Raw genomic sequence first — 17,200 nt, 5'->3', positions numbered from 1 at the left:
AGAGGAAGGAATAAAAAAAAAAAAAAGAACCGAGCACAGATACAGCCCCGCCTGGGTCAGGGTCGAGAAGCAGGCTGAGTGCAAAGGTTACACCCACGGTCCGTTTGCACAGGGAGTGGGCGCCGTCTCCTGTCTGCACGTCCACACCCTGGCTGGGACCTCCTGTGGGACATCACCATGGGGGGAGTTGGTCTTATTTCCTCTAACTGCAAGTGAATCCACAATCATCTCAAAGTAAGTTTAATTTTTAATAAGAATAAGCAGATCAACTACAGCGACCTCAGACAGGAGGAAGCAGACAGATCCAACCCCAAGCAGGAGGAAGCAAGAAAAACAAACCAGAGACAGGCCCCCATGCACCAACCCCTCCCTGTCTGGTCATGCAGAGAACAGGCGAGAGGCGGCAGCACCGAGGGTGCGAACGGACGGACAGACACAGACAAGCACAGAGCACTCGCACCTCACCATCCAGCTGCACCCATGGTCGTTTGCGTGTACATGGAAGGCAAGAAAGGGGGTACAGATGAAGCTGTTGTTGAGAGCGGCACAGAACACAGCCCCCGCGGGCGGGGCCGGCGCGCGGCGGGCGGGCTGACTTACATCGCCATCGCGGGGACCCGGCGGGCGCGGCCGGGCCGCCTGGCGGAGCTGCTCCTCCAGCCTCCGGATCTCCTGCTGGAAGTCCTCGCGCTCGCGCTCCCGCTCCACCGCCTGCGCCTGTCATGAGAGACGGCTTGTTTGCACCGGTTCCCCGAGCGTCCCCACCGCCCTTTGCAGGCAGGAGTGGAGGACGGGGACCGGGCGGAAGGGGCCCCCTTGTCATGGGCACCGCGAATGACACATGGAGCCACATGAAGAGGCGCAGCCCCCAGGTGGGACCCAGGGCGGCTTCTGAGACACGGGCAGAAGGAGGGACAGAAAGCAGACAGCAGGGGGCCAGCAGACGCCGCCCCGGGCCAGGGCAAGATGCGCGTGGACGACACCCGAGACGTCCGCCGGGCTGCGCTCACGTTCACCCCGATGCCAGCACAGAAGCTACTTAACAACCTGGAAAGAAGTTCATGCTACGAAGATGACCTCCGGTGACGCAAACAAGCTTATCGCTCGAGACTCTTACATCCATGAACTGGCGCTGGCGGCGCAGGTGCTGGTCCAGGGAGCCCATCTGCTGCCGCAGGGCGGAGAGCTCCTCGGCCTGCCGTGTGCACGCCTGCTGCCGAGAGAGCTGCTCCTCCAGCTCGGCCTCTAGAAGCCTCATCTGTGACAGCAGAGCTGAACGGTCCTTCTCCGCCTGCTCCCTGGTCTCCGACTGCTCCTGGGTGAGAGACTCCACTTCCTTCCGAAGAGCTAAAGGTGCCGAGGAAACAGGCGAGGAGCCCAGCTCAGGGTGCCGTGTGCCAGCAGAAACATGGAGACGCGTGCTTCTTCAGCGATGGAGCGCGGGGGGGCAGCATGCTTATCCCTCCCCCCGCCACAGGCGTGTGACTCAGCCAAGGACACACAGCCAGCTCGAGAGGACGGATGTGCACCCTCGACCTGTCAGATCCCGAGCCCACGTCCTAATAAACAGCCACAATTCTGCCAAAACCCACTGAAAACAAAGCTGAGTACTTCTGCGGGGGGTGGGGGGGGGAGGAAGGAAAAATTATACTTTTTAAACGAAAATTGGCTAAAATAAAAAATTTTAAAGCCTGAGAAGAGAATACATCTTTGTGTCCCCAAATGACGAATCAGGTAGCTTTCTAGGAATTCTGCCTTCACGTATATTCTCCAACATGGAAAAATAAAATGTAACTTAAAACCTCCACCAGAGGGAACACCAGGCCCGCTGGGGAGGTTCCCGGCTGATGTGCTGACCGCACAGGGCTCCCTACGCACCCGAGGGTGACCTGTCTTGAGGAAAAGGGTCGAGCCGTCAGCAAATCTAAAGCCGACCTAAAATGGATGGGGCGACGAGGCCATGATCCAAGGGAAACGACAGGTTGATAAGCATCTTTGGAAGAGAGGTCTCCCTGCAACGGATCCCAAAGTGTTGAAACTATCCTGAAACTGAAATGTTAAACCCATATGTTTGTATTTACATTTCACCAGCTTTCCAAAGTTAATTATTTTGGTCTGTATAAATCTGTCAGTCTTTTATGACAAACTATCACCCCCACTAATGTAACATTCTCAATGAACTTCCAGGCTAACAAGTCAGCAACGATGGCAAATTAGGCTTAAACATGCAGTTAGAACAGTGTCCCTCACGGGCCTCAGAGACTCGAAACCAGGGCTTGTGTGTCGCTGCTGTGATGACCGGTGCTGCCTGTTCAGCCACCCAGACAGGACCCGCTTCAGGGTCTCACGGCCTTTGTGCAGGCAGGACTGAGGGGAGGCGTCCATGCGGCCATTAAGGCCACACAGAGGGCCAACCCCAGAATCAGGAGACCTCCTGGGGCCCCCAGTGCAGGCCCCCAGCCCAAGGACGACTATGGCCAGACAGGCTTCCTGAGGCTCAGTAACTGCAGTTAAGCATCGTGAGAGAAATGCTTGCCCGTTTTTATGTATGAATATTGAAGATCAAAGTTATCTTTTATGTAGTAGTTTGCCACAAAAGCTAAGTACTTGTCGTCTTTAGTAAAAAATTGGAAAACCTGATGCAAACATATAGCATACCACACAGAAATCACTCATTTGCTTTTACAAACCTGAATCCTTGCGTGCTATAGAAACAGGAGTGCCTATAAATGAAAACACACAGCATTTTCAGAAATGAAAACAGAAAACTGGGTGACTTAGGGTATGAAAGTTAGAAATAAGAGAAGGGAGAATGTCAGCAGCAGGACTCCAGGAAATGTGGCCTTGATGCCAGGCCTTGGACAATCTCTGAAACGTGCGTCATTTCTATGATGCCACTGCTTGGTCCGAATGTTGTGCTCCCAGAATGCATATGCTGGTGTTTGGAGGTGGAGCCTTCAGAGGTGATGAGGTCCTAAGGGCGGAGCCCCATGAGGGGATGAGTGCTTCTCTTACAAAAGAGGCCCCAAGGAGCTCCCGCCCCTCCTGCACGTGAGGGCCCAGCGAGAAGGCGCGTCCACGAGTGGGAAGCGGGCTCGCACCAGAAGGTGACCGTGCCGGCACCTTCACCTTGGATTCCCGCCTCCAGGACCGTAAGGATGAGTAACGGCTGCAGCGTAAGCCGCTAGGTCTCTGTTAAGACTGAGGCCACTGTTGGCCCTCCTGTCGCAGCAGGTCCCGGCTCCCAAGGGCTTTGCCGCTGACTTTTAAAGACAACAAGGAAAAACACAGAGGACAGATGGCACCGCCCTGAAGGCGGGCACGAGACACGCCGAGAACAGGTGAGGCTGAGCTGAATTCCCCCACAGGCGCCAGGACTCCCTACCCTTTGGAAGTTGGCCCGTGTTCACGAGGAGCCAAAGCAGAATCAGGACCAGGTGGCCCCCAGGACCGCGCCTGGGAAGGGAAGGGAAGGTCAGGTGCCAGGCCGGCGGGCTCCTGCAGGGTAGCAGCACACCGGGAGTCCCCAGATGGCCGGGCAGGTAGAGACAAGGACCAGACAACAGTGAGAAATTAAGGTGGGTTAACCATGTAAAGATGACAGCAAACCGAGAGGACCCAAAGGAAACACGAGAAATTTCCTGGGGATAAAACAAACGCAGGAGGGAAGACTGGCCTGGGTCCGGGAAAAGCTTCCATGGATCTGCCCCCCCGGCCAGCCCCTACCACACAGGTGGGCCAGCCCTCTCTGCAGGGGTGAGGGGCGGTCACAGTGGACGCAGGGGACGCAGGGGAGGCGCCAGGCCTAGGGCTACGTGGCCGCTCGCCTGACCCTACACCTCTGCATCTCCCACGCGGTCCCAACTCTGAAGCCCTAACGCCCCGCACAGGGAGAGCAGGCTGGAGGTACGAGAGCCCGTGACAACAAACATGGGTCTCAGATGGGGAGGGCCCAGCCACCACTTGGACCCACAGGCTGGGACGCCAACACCTGGGAACAGGAGGGGGCCCCAGCCAGGACACTGCCGCACTGGGACGTGTGGCCCCGGGCGTCTGGGGACAGCAAAGTGTGCGCACAGAAGAGACACTGCCAAGAAGTAATGACAACAAAGCCCCAGATGTAACAAACGCCCGGCTGCAGGCAGAGCAGGGCAGGCATGGGAAACCACTCCAGATACGGTTCCGGGACGTGTGAACATCCAAGCAAAGAGAAACTTCTAAAAACACCTCCAAAGAAACACAATCAGACGTGCCAGCGAGTGTCCAGATGCAAGAAAACAATGGTTTTTAGTCTCAAAGTATTCAAGTAAAAGAAACCAAATCTAGAATTGTGTCTTTCCAGCTACCACTTCATTTAAGGATGAGGTTGAAATAAGGTAACTTTCAGGCACTCGAGGTCTTGGAAGGTTTCCCTCAAGGTCCTTCTCTGAAAGTGTCCAGTCTGCGGGGAGCCGCGGAGAAAACAACCCACATCTTACTGCCATTCAGGGAGCACCGTGCACACGACACAGACACACAGAGCACACGCGCTCATGTGCTCACACACGCCTCTGTCCCTGGGGGCCGAGCAGAGAGGGGAAAGCGGGACGGGTTTCTGTGCTGGGGACCAAGGACACGACCTGAACGAGGAAGAAGCAAGCACACGAGCCAAGCGGAAGGCGGCACAGTCAGCAGGGGACGGCCCTGCCCCAGCTCGAGGTGGCGGGGCGAGCAAGTCCTAGGAAGCCCGAGCAGACCCGGGAACAGAGTCACCGCAGACACAGAGCTGAGAAGATGCCTCGGGTCTGCTCTCAATTAGCACAACATCCATTAGACACAGTTCAAGTACAAAAAAGGACAAAGCAAAGGAGTGAAAAAAGACATCCAAGGGAACAAAGAAAGCAGGTTAATTTTTTACCATCAGAAGTTCACATCAAAAAATGGAAAAGAGACAAAAGAATATTATATATATTAAAGCTGAACAAGAAGATGAGGTCTGGAGATGACTATAAATAGTTTTAATAACCCAGGCGGATGGAAACCAAGACAACGGCACAAATCACTCTTTGCTTCAAGAGCCTGCAAGTCCGTCGGACCCGCACATCCACTCAAGAGCCGTGGGAGCGTGAACGCGCGTCTCGCCCACAAGAGGTACCGAAGACGAGGGCAGAAGCCAATTAAACAGACAACTGTTTGTTTATTCATCGGAAAACTAAAAAGAAGAATTGGAGGAAGAGAAATGAGTTTTCTGAGTTGCTTGGGGTGGTGGCTCAGCAGGAGCCCCTTTAAGTCAGAAGGTCGCTGACGCCTTTGTTGTGGGGGGGGCAGCAGAGAGGCGGGCCCGGCGGGACTCGCGCTCAGGGGGCCGGGCCGCGGGGGCCGCGGGGAGAGGAAGGCGCAGTCACTTCTCACAGACCAGCTGCCCCCGCCGCTGCCACTGCCCACAAGCTCCACATTTCAAGCTTTTTATGTTTTAACTGTTTTTACGTTTAATATTTTAAGATCTAAAATTTCTAAGAATCTGAAACTATAATGACCTACTTTTGTTAAAACTGTATGTCAGTAAGGCAATTATATTCCAATAAAGATGTTAAAAAAAAAACAAAAGCAAAAACTGTATGTCTTCCTAGCTAAGGTAAACAGACACTTTTCTGGTAATTTTAAAGAAAATTTTTAAGTAGCCCTCATTTTTTTTCACATTCTTGGCTATTTATCTTGTGAAATGCGAAACAAAACAGAGTCAGCACGTCAAGGGGCTTTAAGACGGAGCCTGGGGGCCATTAAGGAGTGGAACTCAAGCCCGTCCCCAGCGAGGGGAGCCGTGAACTTGGGACCTGGGCCGAAGCTCAGAGATTCCAGGGACGCAGCAAGAACCACACCTGCTCCCGTCCCCGAAACGGACCTTCTCCCTCGTGACGGCCTCGGCCCTCAGGCATGTTCAGCCCAGACTGGCTTCTGCCTCTGACTCCAATTAAATTCTCTGTAGGCAAACCCCCCACCGTCCTCACCCACAAAGGCCCCGACTGTTTCTATTGCCTATCGGGACCAGAATCTGCGTGCTCCAAACTGCAATTCTTTGATCCCAAACAAACACTCCCCGCTGGACCACTGCCTCTAGGACGCCGAGGCTGACGACCGCACACAGGTGGGCGACCCCCTGGCCAGGCGACCCGGCCTCAGAGTCAGCAGCCTTTCCTACAGCACAGCCAGCCACTGCAGCCGCCCTCAAGCCACACGCAGCCCCAAGGGCCAGCAACCTCGTCCCCTTTGACCTCAAAGCCTCGAGTCCGAGCCAGCCCGGCTCTGCCTGCGCCCCAGGCTGCAGCTCGGCCTCCTTACCGGCCTCCCTCTCTCCGGCTTCCACAGCCAAGGCTTCCTTCTGGCTCCACAGCACGGAGTTCTCCTCCTGCAGCTCCGCCTGCCGCCGGGCCGCGCACTGCAGCTGCTGCCTCAGGCCCTCCAGCTCGGCCACCAGGCCCTGCTCACTCGCCTCCTTACGGCCCAGCGCCTCCTGCAGGCCAGCCCTCTCCTCTGTGAAGCCCTCGACGATGCCTGCGGTCCATGCGGGAGACCGCTGTAAGGCCCCCGGGGGGGGGGGGGGGTGCGGGGGGTCCTGTTCCCCCAGGGACAGCACCGGACCACCCTCCCTGCGAGGCACAGGCGCGCGGGGTCGGGGCGGCGGCGCGCCCCCAGGAAGGTGGCTGACGCCATTGCTGTCGAGACCCCAGCACGATGCGCACCCCCGGCAGGCAGGCCCCGCTCACCCTCCGCCGTGTGCAGCGCCAGCGCCAGCCGGGCCTTGGCCGCGCTCTCCGCGTCCAGGTGCTCCAGCAGCTCCTGGTGCTTCCGCACCACCTGCGCCGTCTCCTCGCTCTTACAGCTGAACTCCTTCTCAAGACGAGAATGAATCTGACGAGCTTCCTCCAGCTGTGAAACGCGTTTGAAAATAGCATTTTGGACCAAAAGTAATCAAAGCTTACACTGACACCAACAGAGTTCTATTTGCATAGAATTCTGGGGAAACCATAAATATCCTGTAAGAAACAGCAATTTCCATGTTCAATGTTATGTCAGTTACTAAATAAGCAACAAATTTTCAAAAAAGGAAAGTTCTGCACACGGAGACAGACAACGCTGCACGGACACACCGTCTGTGACCGTCGACCCCACGTGTGTCTGCGTGGAACACGGCGGGGGGGGGGTGGTCATTTCATGGTACACACGGGCAGGAGCCTGGCACCCGGGCAGGGACAGGCCCCCTGGTGACTGCAGGTGGAGGATGGGGAAAGGCTCCTGGGCCATCACCACACCGGGCAGGGGACCTGACGCGACCCTCCCTCCCCAGGTCGGACACCATGGGACGCCCCCCCTTCCCAGGCACAGCCCGGGGCCCCAACCTCACCTTCCTCCTGAGCTCCCCTGGTGGGCATGTCCAGGCTGAAGCCCCCAGGCCACCCACAGGCTGCAGGGCCCAGATTAATCTCTGAATGCTAAACGCCTACACCCAGCTGTCCTGACCGACAACTCAGCACCTGGCCCGGGCCCCCTAAGCCTCCCCCTGCGCGTAACCCACTCTGACCCTTCCGGCCCCAGACTCTAAGGAAACCTGTTGGTTTTACCTTGAAAACAGCCCCTGGCGCCACCTCTCCTCATGCCCTGCTGTGGGCCGCCCGCCCGAGTTCTCGGCTGCCGCTGCCCCCTCCTACAGCCAGCGGTCCTCAGGCAGCCCCCACCACTGACCCCGACCTGAACAGGGGCTCCTCGCTCCCCTCTGGCCGCTGCCCTGTGCCAACCCCCACCTCCCCTGCTTCCCCGCTTACGCACCCAGGTGCCCCTGCAGAGCACACAGTGGGGGCAGCAGGGATGCAGGGCCGCGGGCCAGGTCAGACTGCAGACCCGACGGCATCTCTTCCATTAACTGTGCTTGGGGACAATCAAAAGCACCTGATTGTTTATCATCAGATGCTGCCCAACTCTGTCCGGTTTCTGAGAGAAGATGGGACGAAACCAGAGGAGGAACTTCAGGGCTCGACACTGTGGCTCTACCTGCATTCGCGCCTCAATGTTTCTGAGACTGAACAGCGATGCTTCACGTGAAAATGCTTATGTTTTAACTGGGCAACTTTGGGAAAAGGCTATTGCTTTCTAAGTTTTCCTACTTAATGCCTCTGCTAATTGTCTGAAACATTCTAAAAGGTTAACAAAAAAATTCCCGTCTTCAGTAATAATTTCTAAACGTAAGTGTATTCAACATAGAATTAAAATGGTGTACAAGGTGCAGTAAAAGAGGCTGAACACACATGATCTAAATTAAGTGCACTGAGGTTTTACTTTTCATTCACAGCAAGCCTACTTCCCCAAGTATTTCGGCTCAGAAAAGACTCCTATTTGACGAAAACCTGTGGGCGAACCTCCCTGGGGGTAACAGGCTCAGGACGACACCCGGCAGAGAGAGGAGAGAAAGAAATCAGACCCGCCTGGAGAGAGAAGACCTCCCGTCTCGCCCGCAGGGTCTGGTGGAGGACCGGAAACCCTGACCGCACAGCACCCGGCAGGCCCCTGGGGCTGCGCTGTCACCCACCGATGCCCCGCCCGCCCCTTCGGCCCGCCACCCTCCTCTGCAGAGGGAGGCCGAGGGGCCGCGTCTCACCTGTCTGGTGGAGTCCAGGACCATCTCCAAGAGGCCGTCCACCGCCAGGCCCAGGCTCCGGTAGACCCTCCTGACGGGCTGCTCCCACTCCAGCGTGCTCTCCGGGCTCATGAAGAAGCTCTCACAGACGTGGCTGCTGATCTCGGCCACTGACGACGTCTCAGCACGCTCGGGTGACGTGCCGTCCGGCTCCGGCAGGGCCGCGTCGAGCCCAGGCCACGCCTCGTCCAGGGCCGGGGCTACAAGCGAGCAGACACAGAGGCCGCGCTGCCAGGAGGACGCCCGGCGGCCGGCCTGGGGGCTGTGGGCACAGGGCTGTGGGCGCTCACCCGCAGGCGGGCTCTCGTCCTCCAGGCAGAGCCCCACGCGCTCGCCGATGCGGCTCCTCAGGGCAACGGCGGCCTTAAGCGTCTCCCCAAACAGACCCAGCAGTCTCCTCAGGGCGTCCCGGAGCGCTCTCCTGAGAGGGGCACACGGGGCAGCGTCAGCCGAGACCCCGCCCGGCCGACGGCACGCGCGCAGCGCTGTGGGTGACCTAAGCGCCCCTCTCTGGAGGCCTGGGCCCAGCCCGCACCGGGGCTTCGCCCAGGGCCCTCCTCCCAGCTGCTCTCCCCGCAGCGGCGCCGCCACGAGCTGCACAGACCCGGCCTGCGCCACGCCACAGCCTCCCCGGCTCCCGGGAGCAGAGCTGGGCGCCGACGTGGCCCCTCCGGCTCCCCCTCTCAGGAGACACCGGCTCCCAAGTCCAAGTCACCCCTCGCCCACAGCCCACCAGCATGGGAAGGCGCCGTGTCTCCCCGTGTCTCTCTCGGGGGCCACACGAACCACGGAGTTTGGGGGCTTTGGTTCCCCTAGGACAGGAGTCCTGTCTTTGAGCTGCATCCTCCCAGACCAGCCCTTCCAGCTGCGGGGCGTCATCTGGGGCTCGGTGACCCCGCCCAGGACGTGGCTCCGGTGCCCACGAGACGTCAGGGCTTGGCCACCCCCATCCACCCACGGCTCACACCCCTCCCTCGGGCCCAGCACAGGGCAACGCCACTCAAGACACGGGAAGAGCCGCCCCTCGGGAAGCTGACACCCGAGGCCGGGGCCAGAGACAGCGAGAAAGGGACGCGGGGATGTGAGGGGCGGGGGCAGGCGGGGGCAGACTGCAAACGGCGGGCCCGACAGCCCCTGCTGCCACCCAGGCCCCTCGGAGGGAGCGTGCGGGGAGGGCGTAAGGACCACCACGAGACGGGCTCGGGCAGGCAGTGTCTGCTTTGCTCTGAGAGAAAATGCCAGAAGGCCCCAGCCCCCCCCTCCTCCTTGGGCCCCGTCCAGGCCATGCCGACCCCTGTTCCCTGAGGAGCCGCATGAACTCCAAACACTCGTGGGTGTCGGGGCATCTCACCTGCCGGCACGCCCCCCGAACGCCTCGGGGCCTCTGCTCTCTGCCAGCCCCCCGAGTGCAGGGCCAGGCCTGACACATCCTGCCCTGCACTCCCCTCATCGAGCCGCAAGGCAGCTGGACACAGCACGCAAGGTCCTCGCGGAGACAATGAAGCCGTGAAAGACTGAACGGAGAGACCGAGCCTCCGTGAGCAGCGCCCGCCCTCCGCACAGCGGCCCTCCCGTCTCCTCTGACCCTCAGCGCTGCATACACGCTAGCGCCGCGGTGCTGAGCGCGAGGGTCCAGGGGCAGCGGGAACCCCAGACCAGCAGGGACGGGCTGAGAGATGCACAAAGGGGCCCAGAGAGGCCGGCCAGTGAGCTGCACCTTCCCGGGCGACGCTGAGCCAATGGCCCCGACAGGCAAAGACGAGAGCGTCTCCTGACATCAGGCAAACACAACTGAACGGCTCACTCGAGAACCACACGAGAAGCAGAGCTAAAACCTGCCTAGCGCCAGGTGGGAAACTATTTCCTAAATAAGACCCCCAAACAAACAAGAAAAGGGCGGGTCAGTAACTGCCTGCATAGCAGCATCAAATCTTGTAACCTGGCAAAATGGAAAGGTTTGGCAAAGCGAGGTGGTGGGTATGTGGGTGCCACGACTCAGCGCTCGTCTTGAAGTTTAAGACCCTCCTGGACGAGAGGACCCACGCAGCACAGGGTCCCATCCGCCGGGTGCCAACATGCACTCCAGCCCAAGAAGCAGAGGCGGCCACTGACCTCTCGCCGTGGGACAGGTCGATGTCGGACTTGAGCATCGAGATGAGAGTCGTGCCCTCCTGGTTCTCCCTTTCTCGCCTTTGCTGAAGCCTCTCCAGTTCGGAATGGCGCTCTTCTATCTCGTGACTTAAGGATAAAATCTGGTCTTTTAGCTGTTGAAGAAAAATTGTTAAAGCTTTAGTTAAGACAATTTAGTTAAAAATAAGTTTCTGTAAGGAACTTTCTTTATCCAAGAGCAGGTTTGTGGTTTGTGGGATGGAGAAAACGGATGATGCGACACCAGCGTGGGGTCCATAAAGTACACAAAACACAGGCCAGAGAAAAAAGAAGGGTGTAATTTTGAAACCAATTTACTGAAGAGAACAAAAGGGACAGAAAACAGTTTCAATGTTGTGCATAGAGGGAACTTGGGAAAAAAGTGTGGCTCCTATAAACCACTGGGCCATACAGGTCGCTGGAAAAATGAAAGAAAATGGAATAAGTAAACAGAGAATGGCAGGTTTCAAGATGGCAAACAATGACCAAAAAATGGACAAAAGACACAGAAGATGAACTGCATGCCCAGATGGCTCGAGGCTGGGGCAGCCCCAGATGCCAGGGTGTGGCTGGTGGTGGGTTCCACGCAGAGAGCCTATGGACGGCAGACCCTTCCTCTGCTGGTCCTGCTCCCTCACCTGCATTCCTATCAAATCTTCCTCCACTTACAATGGGATTACATCCCAATACACCCATCCTAAACTGCAAATACCATACATCGAAAATGCATTTAAGGACTTCCCTGGTGGCACAGTGGTTAAGAATCCGCCTGCCAATGCAGGGAACACGGGTTTGAGCCCTGGTCCGGGAAGATCCCACATGCCATGGAGCAACTAAGCCCATGCGCCACAACTACTGAGCCTGCGCTCCACAACAAAAGAAGCCACTGCAATGAGAAGCCCGTGCACTGCAACGAAAGAGTAGCCCCTGCTCGCCGCAACTAGAGAAAGCCCATGCGCAGCAATGACCAACTCAGCCAAAACTAAATAATTAATTTTAAAAAAAAAGAGATGCATTTAATACACTTGTGAATGAAAAGGGTCGCCGGCCATACCAGTAAACAAAGGATGCTGCAGCCACCAAGCCCCCACAGCTGCCCGGACGGCGCCCCCTGAGCGGGCTCAGGGTGGGAAAACACAGCATACTGGCCCCAGGTAGAGGAGGTGCAGATCGAAAAATGATCTCAGTGAGCCCAGACTTTGCTTCTTCCCGTATATAGAAAAGCGCTAAATTCATTAACTTGAGATGCCTGGTTACTTTAATTAACAGTAATCTTTTGAAAAGGAAAAGCGGAGCGGCTGGCTGTCTTGGTCCAGAACGGCTGTCAGCGTATCAGTCGTTCACCTTTCTGGTCGTGTGGCTGCCCTGCCCAGCATCACAGGAGAGAACCGCACCACATGTCACTAGCCCAGGAAAAGATAAAAATCCAAAATTCAAAATTCAAAGTACTGTTCCTACTGAATGTGCACTTCTTTCACACCATCATAAGTCAAAAAAATCCTAAGTCAAACGACTGTAAGTCAGGGACTGTCTGTACTCAATAAGTTAACAGAGTTATTAATTCATCCATGAAGAACATTTGTTCATCAAAAGATGACAAAAGGGGAAAAAACCCCTACAAATTAGAAGAAATCCAGAAATACAAAAAAAACATCCCTAAATCAGTAAGAAAAACACAAACAACTGTTTTAAATAGAAAAATGGCCAAAGATACAAAAAGGCGTTTCACAGAAAGGGAAACACAAATGGATCACAAACATAGTACCAGATGCGCATCTCATCAGCAAATTAAGACCACCGAGAGACACCATTTCGTTGCCACAAAATTGGCAAAAACTAAAAAGTAAGAACATTCCAGGAGAGGATGTGGAGTAACAGGAGCTCGAGTGCACGACTGGTGGAACCACCCAGAAACAGCCTTGGGGTTACCCACCAGGGGCAGAACCCCACAACTGGGACACGCACTTCTAGGTTTAAGAAGCTCCTGCACATCTGTGTAAGAGGTGTGTGTAGGAAACTCAGGGCAGCTTTATTCATAATGGCAGAAAGATAGAAACAAGCCCAAGTCCACCAATGAGCACACACGCAACGGATGCCATTCGGCAGCTTGGATGGCGGGTACGGCCCCACCATCGCCACCTGTGAACTTCCAGTCAACACGGAACGAGAGAGGCCGGTACACACCCCCTTGTGACGGCCGGAAAGGGCTGAGGCTCAACAGCAGAGTGTCTGGGAATAAACACATCAGTGAGCAAGAAATCTGTAACAATCAGAAGGGTGGTTGCCTCGCGGGGGGCAGGGGGCGGGGGGTCTCTTGAGGTGCTTAACGTGGGTGGTGGGACACCATTCCTTACTCCTCAGTATTACTTTAAGCGAACACGTACATTTTAAGGACACCTGTAAGATAATTTCACAGTGGAAACAACTTCCCGCAGAGTCTGGTTTCCTGAAGGGTCGTGTGCCCTCCTCCGACCAGGGAGCCTCTGGGCAGCGGGATGACAGCCCGGCCCACTGGCCCACGGGAGTCGCCTGCTGCCCTCCACGCGCCCACACGAGGGCCTCTCCCTCTCCTGGTGCCTCTCAGTCTTTCCTCCCCACCTTCTCACACTCCTGCCATCAAGCTTCCATCCCCCCTTTTTAAAGGTAAACCACTATGTATGTTTTACAATTTCTCTCTTAATTCAGAATTTAACATTTCTTTTTAACTGTACTAATACTTTTATTAGGATTGTTATTGTTTCTGGTCCTTGAGGTATAAAATCGCAGAGGCTTTGAATGGTGTATCTCTAACCCTATTTTGCCCACAAGTCATGTTAATTTTAGTATTTCATACAGAATGAGTTTTTTTAAGAATGCATATCATGTATCAGCAGAAATGCCTGGCATATTGAAGAACAAGCTTAAGAAACAACTCGAAAGGCTCGTTCTTCCTCATGGAACCCCCTCCTGCCTAAGCCCTGGTGCCGTCCTTGCTCCCCTGCACGTGCCCCCCACCCTCCTGCCTTCTCGTGGCTGGGCTCCCAGCACAGGAGGGGCCTCTGCAGCCAGGAACATGCTCCCTGATGGGCAGCTAATGACTGACCTCCACAGATACATGCTGCCCTGAATCTGGCTGGGAGTGACTCTGACATCTTTGGTACCAAATTAAGTCAGACGCACCCATGTGCAATGTTTACAGTCAGAAGGCCTGGTTACACCACTTGACAGCCACGGACTTTGAGCAAATTAACAGAACCTCTCCTGGGCCTCAGTGTCCTGAGAGGGAGAGAGCTGCACAGAAATGAGAAAATTCTACATCTAATGTGCTTAGTGCGGTGCCTGCACATATTCCTAAGAAAACTGTGCCTCCAGTGTATGAATAAGTTCAAATCCAGCGACCCTGTATGATGATAAAGTCAAAGAAAGCAGCAGTACTATTATGACTCTGAAAGATCACACAGTGGGACTATCTCTAAAAATAGTATAAATACACATCCATATTTTCAATAATAATAATGAAAAAAACCCAATTCAGGGCTTCCCTGGTGGCACAGTGGTTGAGAGTCTGCCTGCTGATGCGGGGGACACGGGTTCGAGCCCTGGTCTGGGAAGATCCCACATGCCACGGAGCAACTAGGCCCGTGAGCCACAATTACTGAGCCTGCACGTCTGGAGCCTGTGCTCCGCAACGGGAGAGGCCGCGACAGTGAGAGGCCCGCGCACCGTGATGAAGAGTGGCCCCCGCTTGCCACAACTGGAGAAAGCCCTCGCACAGAAACGAAGACCCAACACAGCCAAAAATAAATAAATAATTTAAAAAAAAAAAAAAACAATTCAAAAATTGTCAAGGACCTCAGCCATAAAAAAGAATGAAATAATGCCATTTGCAGCAACATGGATGGACCTAGAGAGTATTATGCTTAGTGAAATAAGTCAGACAGAGAAAGAAAAATACTGTATGATATCACTTATATGTGGAATCTAAGAAAATGATACAAATGAACTTATTTACAAAACAGAAATAGACTCTCAGACATGGAGATATATTAGGAGTTTGGGATTAATATGTACACACTACTGTATATAAGATAACCAAAAAGGACCTACTGTATAGCACAGAAAACTACATTCAATATCTTGTAATTACCTATAAGGGAAAAGAATCTGAAAAAGTATATATATACACTTTATATATATACACACACACACACACACATATGTATATACATATATATATATAACTGAGTTACTCTGCTATACAGTTGAAACTAACACAACATTGTAAATTAACTGTACTTCAATAGAAAAAAATTGTCAAGGACCTGAACAGACAAAAATGGCCAATAAACCCATGAAAAGATGTCCAACATCACCAGTCAATAGGGAAATGCAAATAAAAACAAGATATCACCTCACATCCATTATGATGGCTATTATTTTAAAAAATGAAAAACAACAAGTATTGACAAGAATGAGGAAAAACTGGAACACTTGCGCACTATTGGTGGAAATGCACAATGCCACAGCTGCTGTGGAAAACAGTTGAGCAGTTCCTCAAAAAGTTAAAGACAGAATCATCATATGACCCATCAACTCTGTTCTTAGATATATACCCCAAAATATCAAAAGCAGGGACTGAAGCAAATACTTGCACCCCAATGTTCACAGCAGCATTATGCACAACAGCCAAAAGGAAGAGACAACCATTAACAGATGTCCATCAACAGATGAACAGATAAACAAAATATGGTGTCTATATACAATGGAATAATATTAGTCAGCCATAAAAAGCCATGAATGTTGATACACACACAACATGGATGGACCTTGAGGACATTATGCTAAGTGAAATAAGTCAAACACAAAAGAACATATATTGTATGATTCCTCTGAAATGAGATCCCTCGAGGAGTCAAATTCACAAAGGCAGAAAGTACAGTGCTGGGTACCAGGGTAGGATGGAGGGGGATGGGAGTTATTATTTTTTTAAATTAATTAATTGATTAATTTATTTTTGGCTGCATTGGGGTCTTTGTTGCTGCGTGTGTACTTTCTCTAGTTGCAGCGAGTTGCGGTGCACGGGCTTCTCATTGCGGTGGCTTCTCTTGTTGTGGAGCACAAGCTCTAGGCGTGTGGGCTTCAGTAGTTGTGGCACACGGGCTCAGTAGCTGTGGCTCGCAGGCTCTAGAGTGCAGGCTCAGTAGTTGTAGCACACGGGCATAGTTGCTCCGCGGCATGTGGGATCTTCCCAGACCAGGGATCAAACCTGTGTCCCCTGCATTGGCAGGCAGATTCTTAACCACTACGCCACCAGGGAAGCCCAGGAATTATTTTTAATGAGGACAGAGCTTCTACTTGGGATGATGAACAATTTCTGGAAATGGATAGTGGCAATACTTGCACAATACTGTGAATGTGGTTAATGCCACTAAACTGTACACTTAAAATGGTTAAAATGGTAAATATTATGTTATGCATATTTTACCATACACAAAAAAAGAATTAACAAAGAAAACATGCATCCCACATACCTGCAGAATTTGGTTATTCTTCTCCTGAAGCTGCAGAGACAAAGACTCTTTCTCTTTTTGGTAAAGAGACTGTGCCTGCTCACGCTCAAGTTTATGTATCGCCTCTTTTTCATGCAAAGCAGCTTTCTTTTCACTTTCAAATTCACCCTGTACAAAAGCAAATTATTAACAACAACAAAAAATGCCATTAAGTTATAAAATTATCCTTGCTCCATTTCTCTGCTGTTCACTAGAATTTAGTTCATTCAACAAATATTTATTGATTCCGTATTCTGTGCCAAGAACAATGATCAAAAAGGCCAAGGCCGCTATCCCCAGTGAACATGCGTTCAAATGTGCTTATCATATAGAATACAAAAGAAACAGCCTGCTCTACCTTTCCCAATGGTCACGTTAAGAAATTCTCCATCATCAGGGTATCATGACCATCAAAATCCAAGATATTTAGAAACCTAACTTCCTCTGGTTTTAAAAAATAAACCCTGTTTCTTCTTAAATAATAAAAAATATTTTTTAATAATGTTCACCTAATGAGTTAAAATACATTAATGAAATAAGCTTTTTTTTTTTAACTACAGATATAGCACTTCCAGAATGGCAGAATAAGGACCTTCAAAAATCCACTCCTCGGGCTTCCCTGGTGGCGCAGTGGTTGAGAATCTGCCTGCCAACGCAGGGGACACGGGTTCGAGCCCTGGTCTGGGAAGATCCCACATGCCGCGGAGCAACTAGGCCCGTGAGCCACAACTACTGAGCCTGCGCGTCTGGAGCCTGTGCTCTCCAACAAGAGAGGCCGCGATAGTGAGAGGCCCGCGCACCGCGATGAAGAGTGGCCCCCACTTGCCGCAACTGGAGAAAGCCCTCGCACAGAAAC

At 53.3% G+C, this 17,200-nt stretch overlaps 1 protein-coding gene across 4 annotated transcripts in view; it reads right to left on the bottom strand.

Moving 5' to 3' along the window:
- PCNT (pericentrin) overlaps positions 1–17,200 on the bottom strand; it is a 96,783-nt gene that overhangs the window by 48,380 nt on the left and 31,203 nt on the right. Inside the window, exons 13-22 of one of the 4 annotated variants that reach the window (XM_036849815.1) lie at positions 16,327–16,473; positions 10,781–10,932; positions 8,959–9,089; positions 8,630–8,868; positions 6,744–6,906; positions 6,319–6,531; positions 2,691–2,723; positions 1,118–1,347; positions 601–717; positions 461–472 (exon numbers count right to left, since the gene is read on the bottom strand). In XM_036849815.1, the coding sequence (XP_036705710.1) occupies positions 461–472; positions 601–717; positions 1,118–1,347; positions 2,691–2,723; positions 6,319–6,531; positions 6,744–6,906; positions 8,630–8,868; positions 8,959–9,089; positions 10,781–10,932; positions 16,327–16,473 (1,437 nt within the window). Of the gene's footprint in view, positions 1–460; positions 473–600; positions 718–1,117; positions 1,348–2,690; positions 2,724–6,318; positions 6,532–6,743; positions 6,907–8,629; positions 9,090–10,780; positions 10,933–16,326; positions 16,474–17,200 lie in introns of all 4 variants that reach the window. The other 3 variants (XM_036849816.1, XM_036849813.1, XM_036849814.1) reach the window with 3 other exon arrangements.

Source organism: Balaenoptera musculus, chromosome 4, assembly GCF_009873245.2.
Source record: "Balaenoptera musculus isolate JJ_BM4_2016_0621 chromosome 4, mBalMus1.pri.v3, whole genome shotgun sequence".
NCBI lineage: Eukaryota > Metazoa > Chordata > Mammalia > Artiodactyla > Balaenopteridae > Balaenoptera > Balaenoptera musculus.
This window is presented reverse-complemented; position numbering and strand designations above follow the sequence as displayed.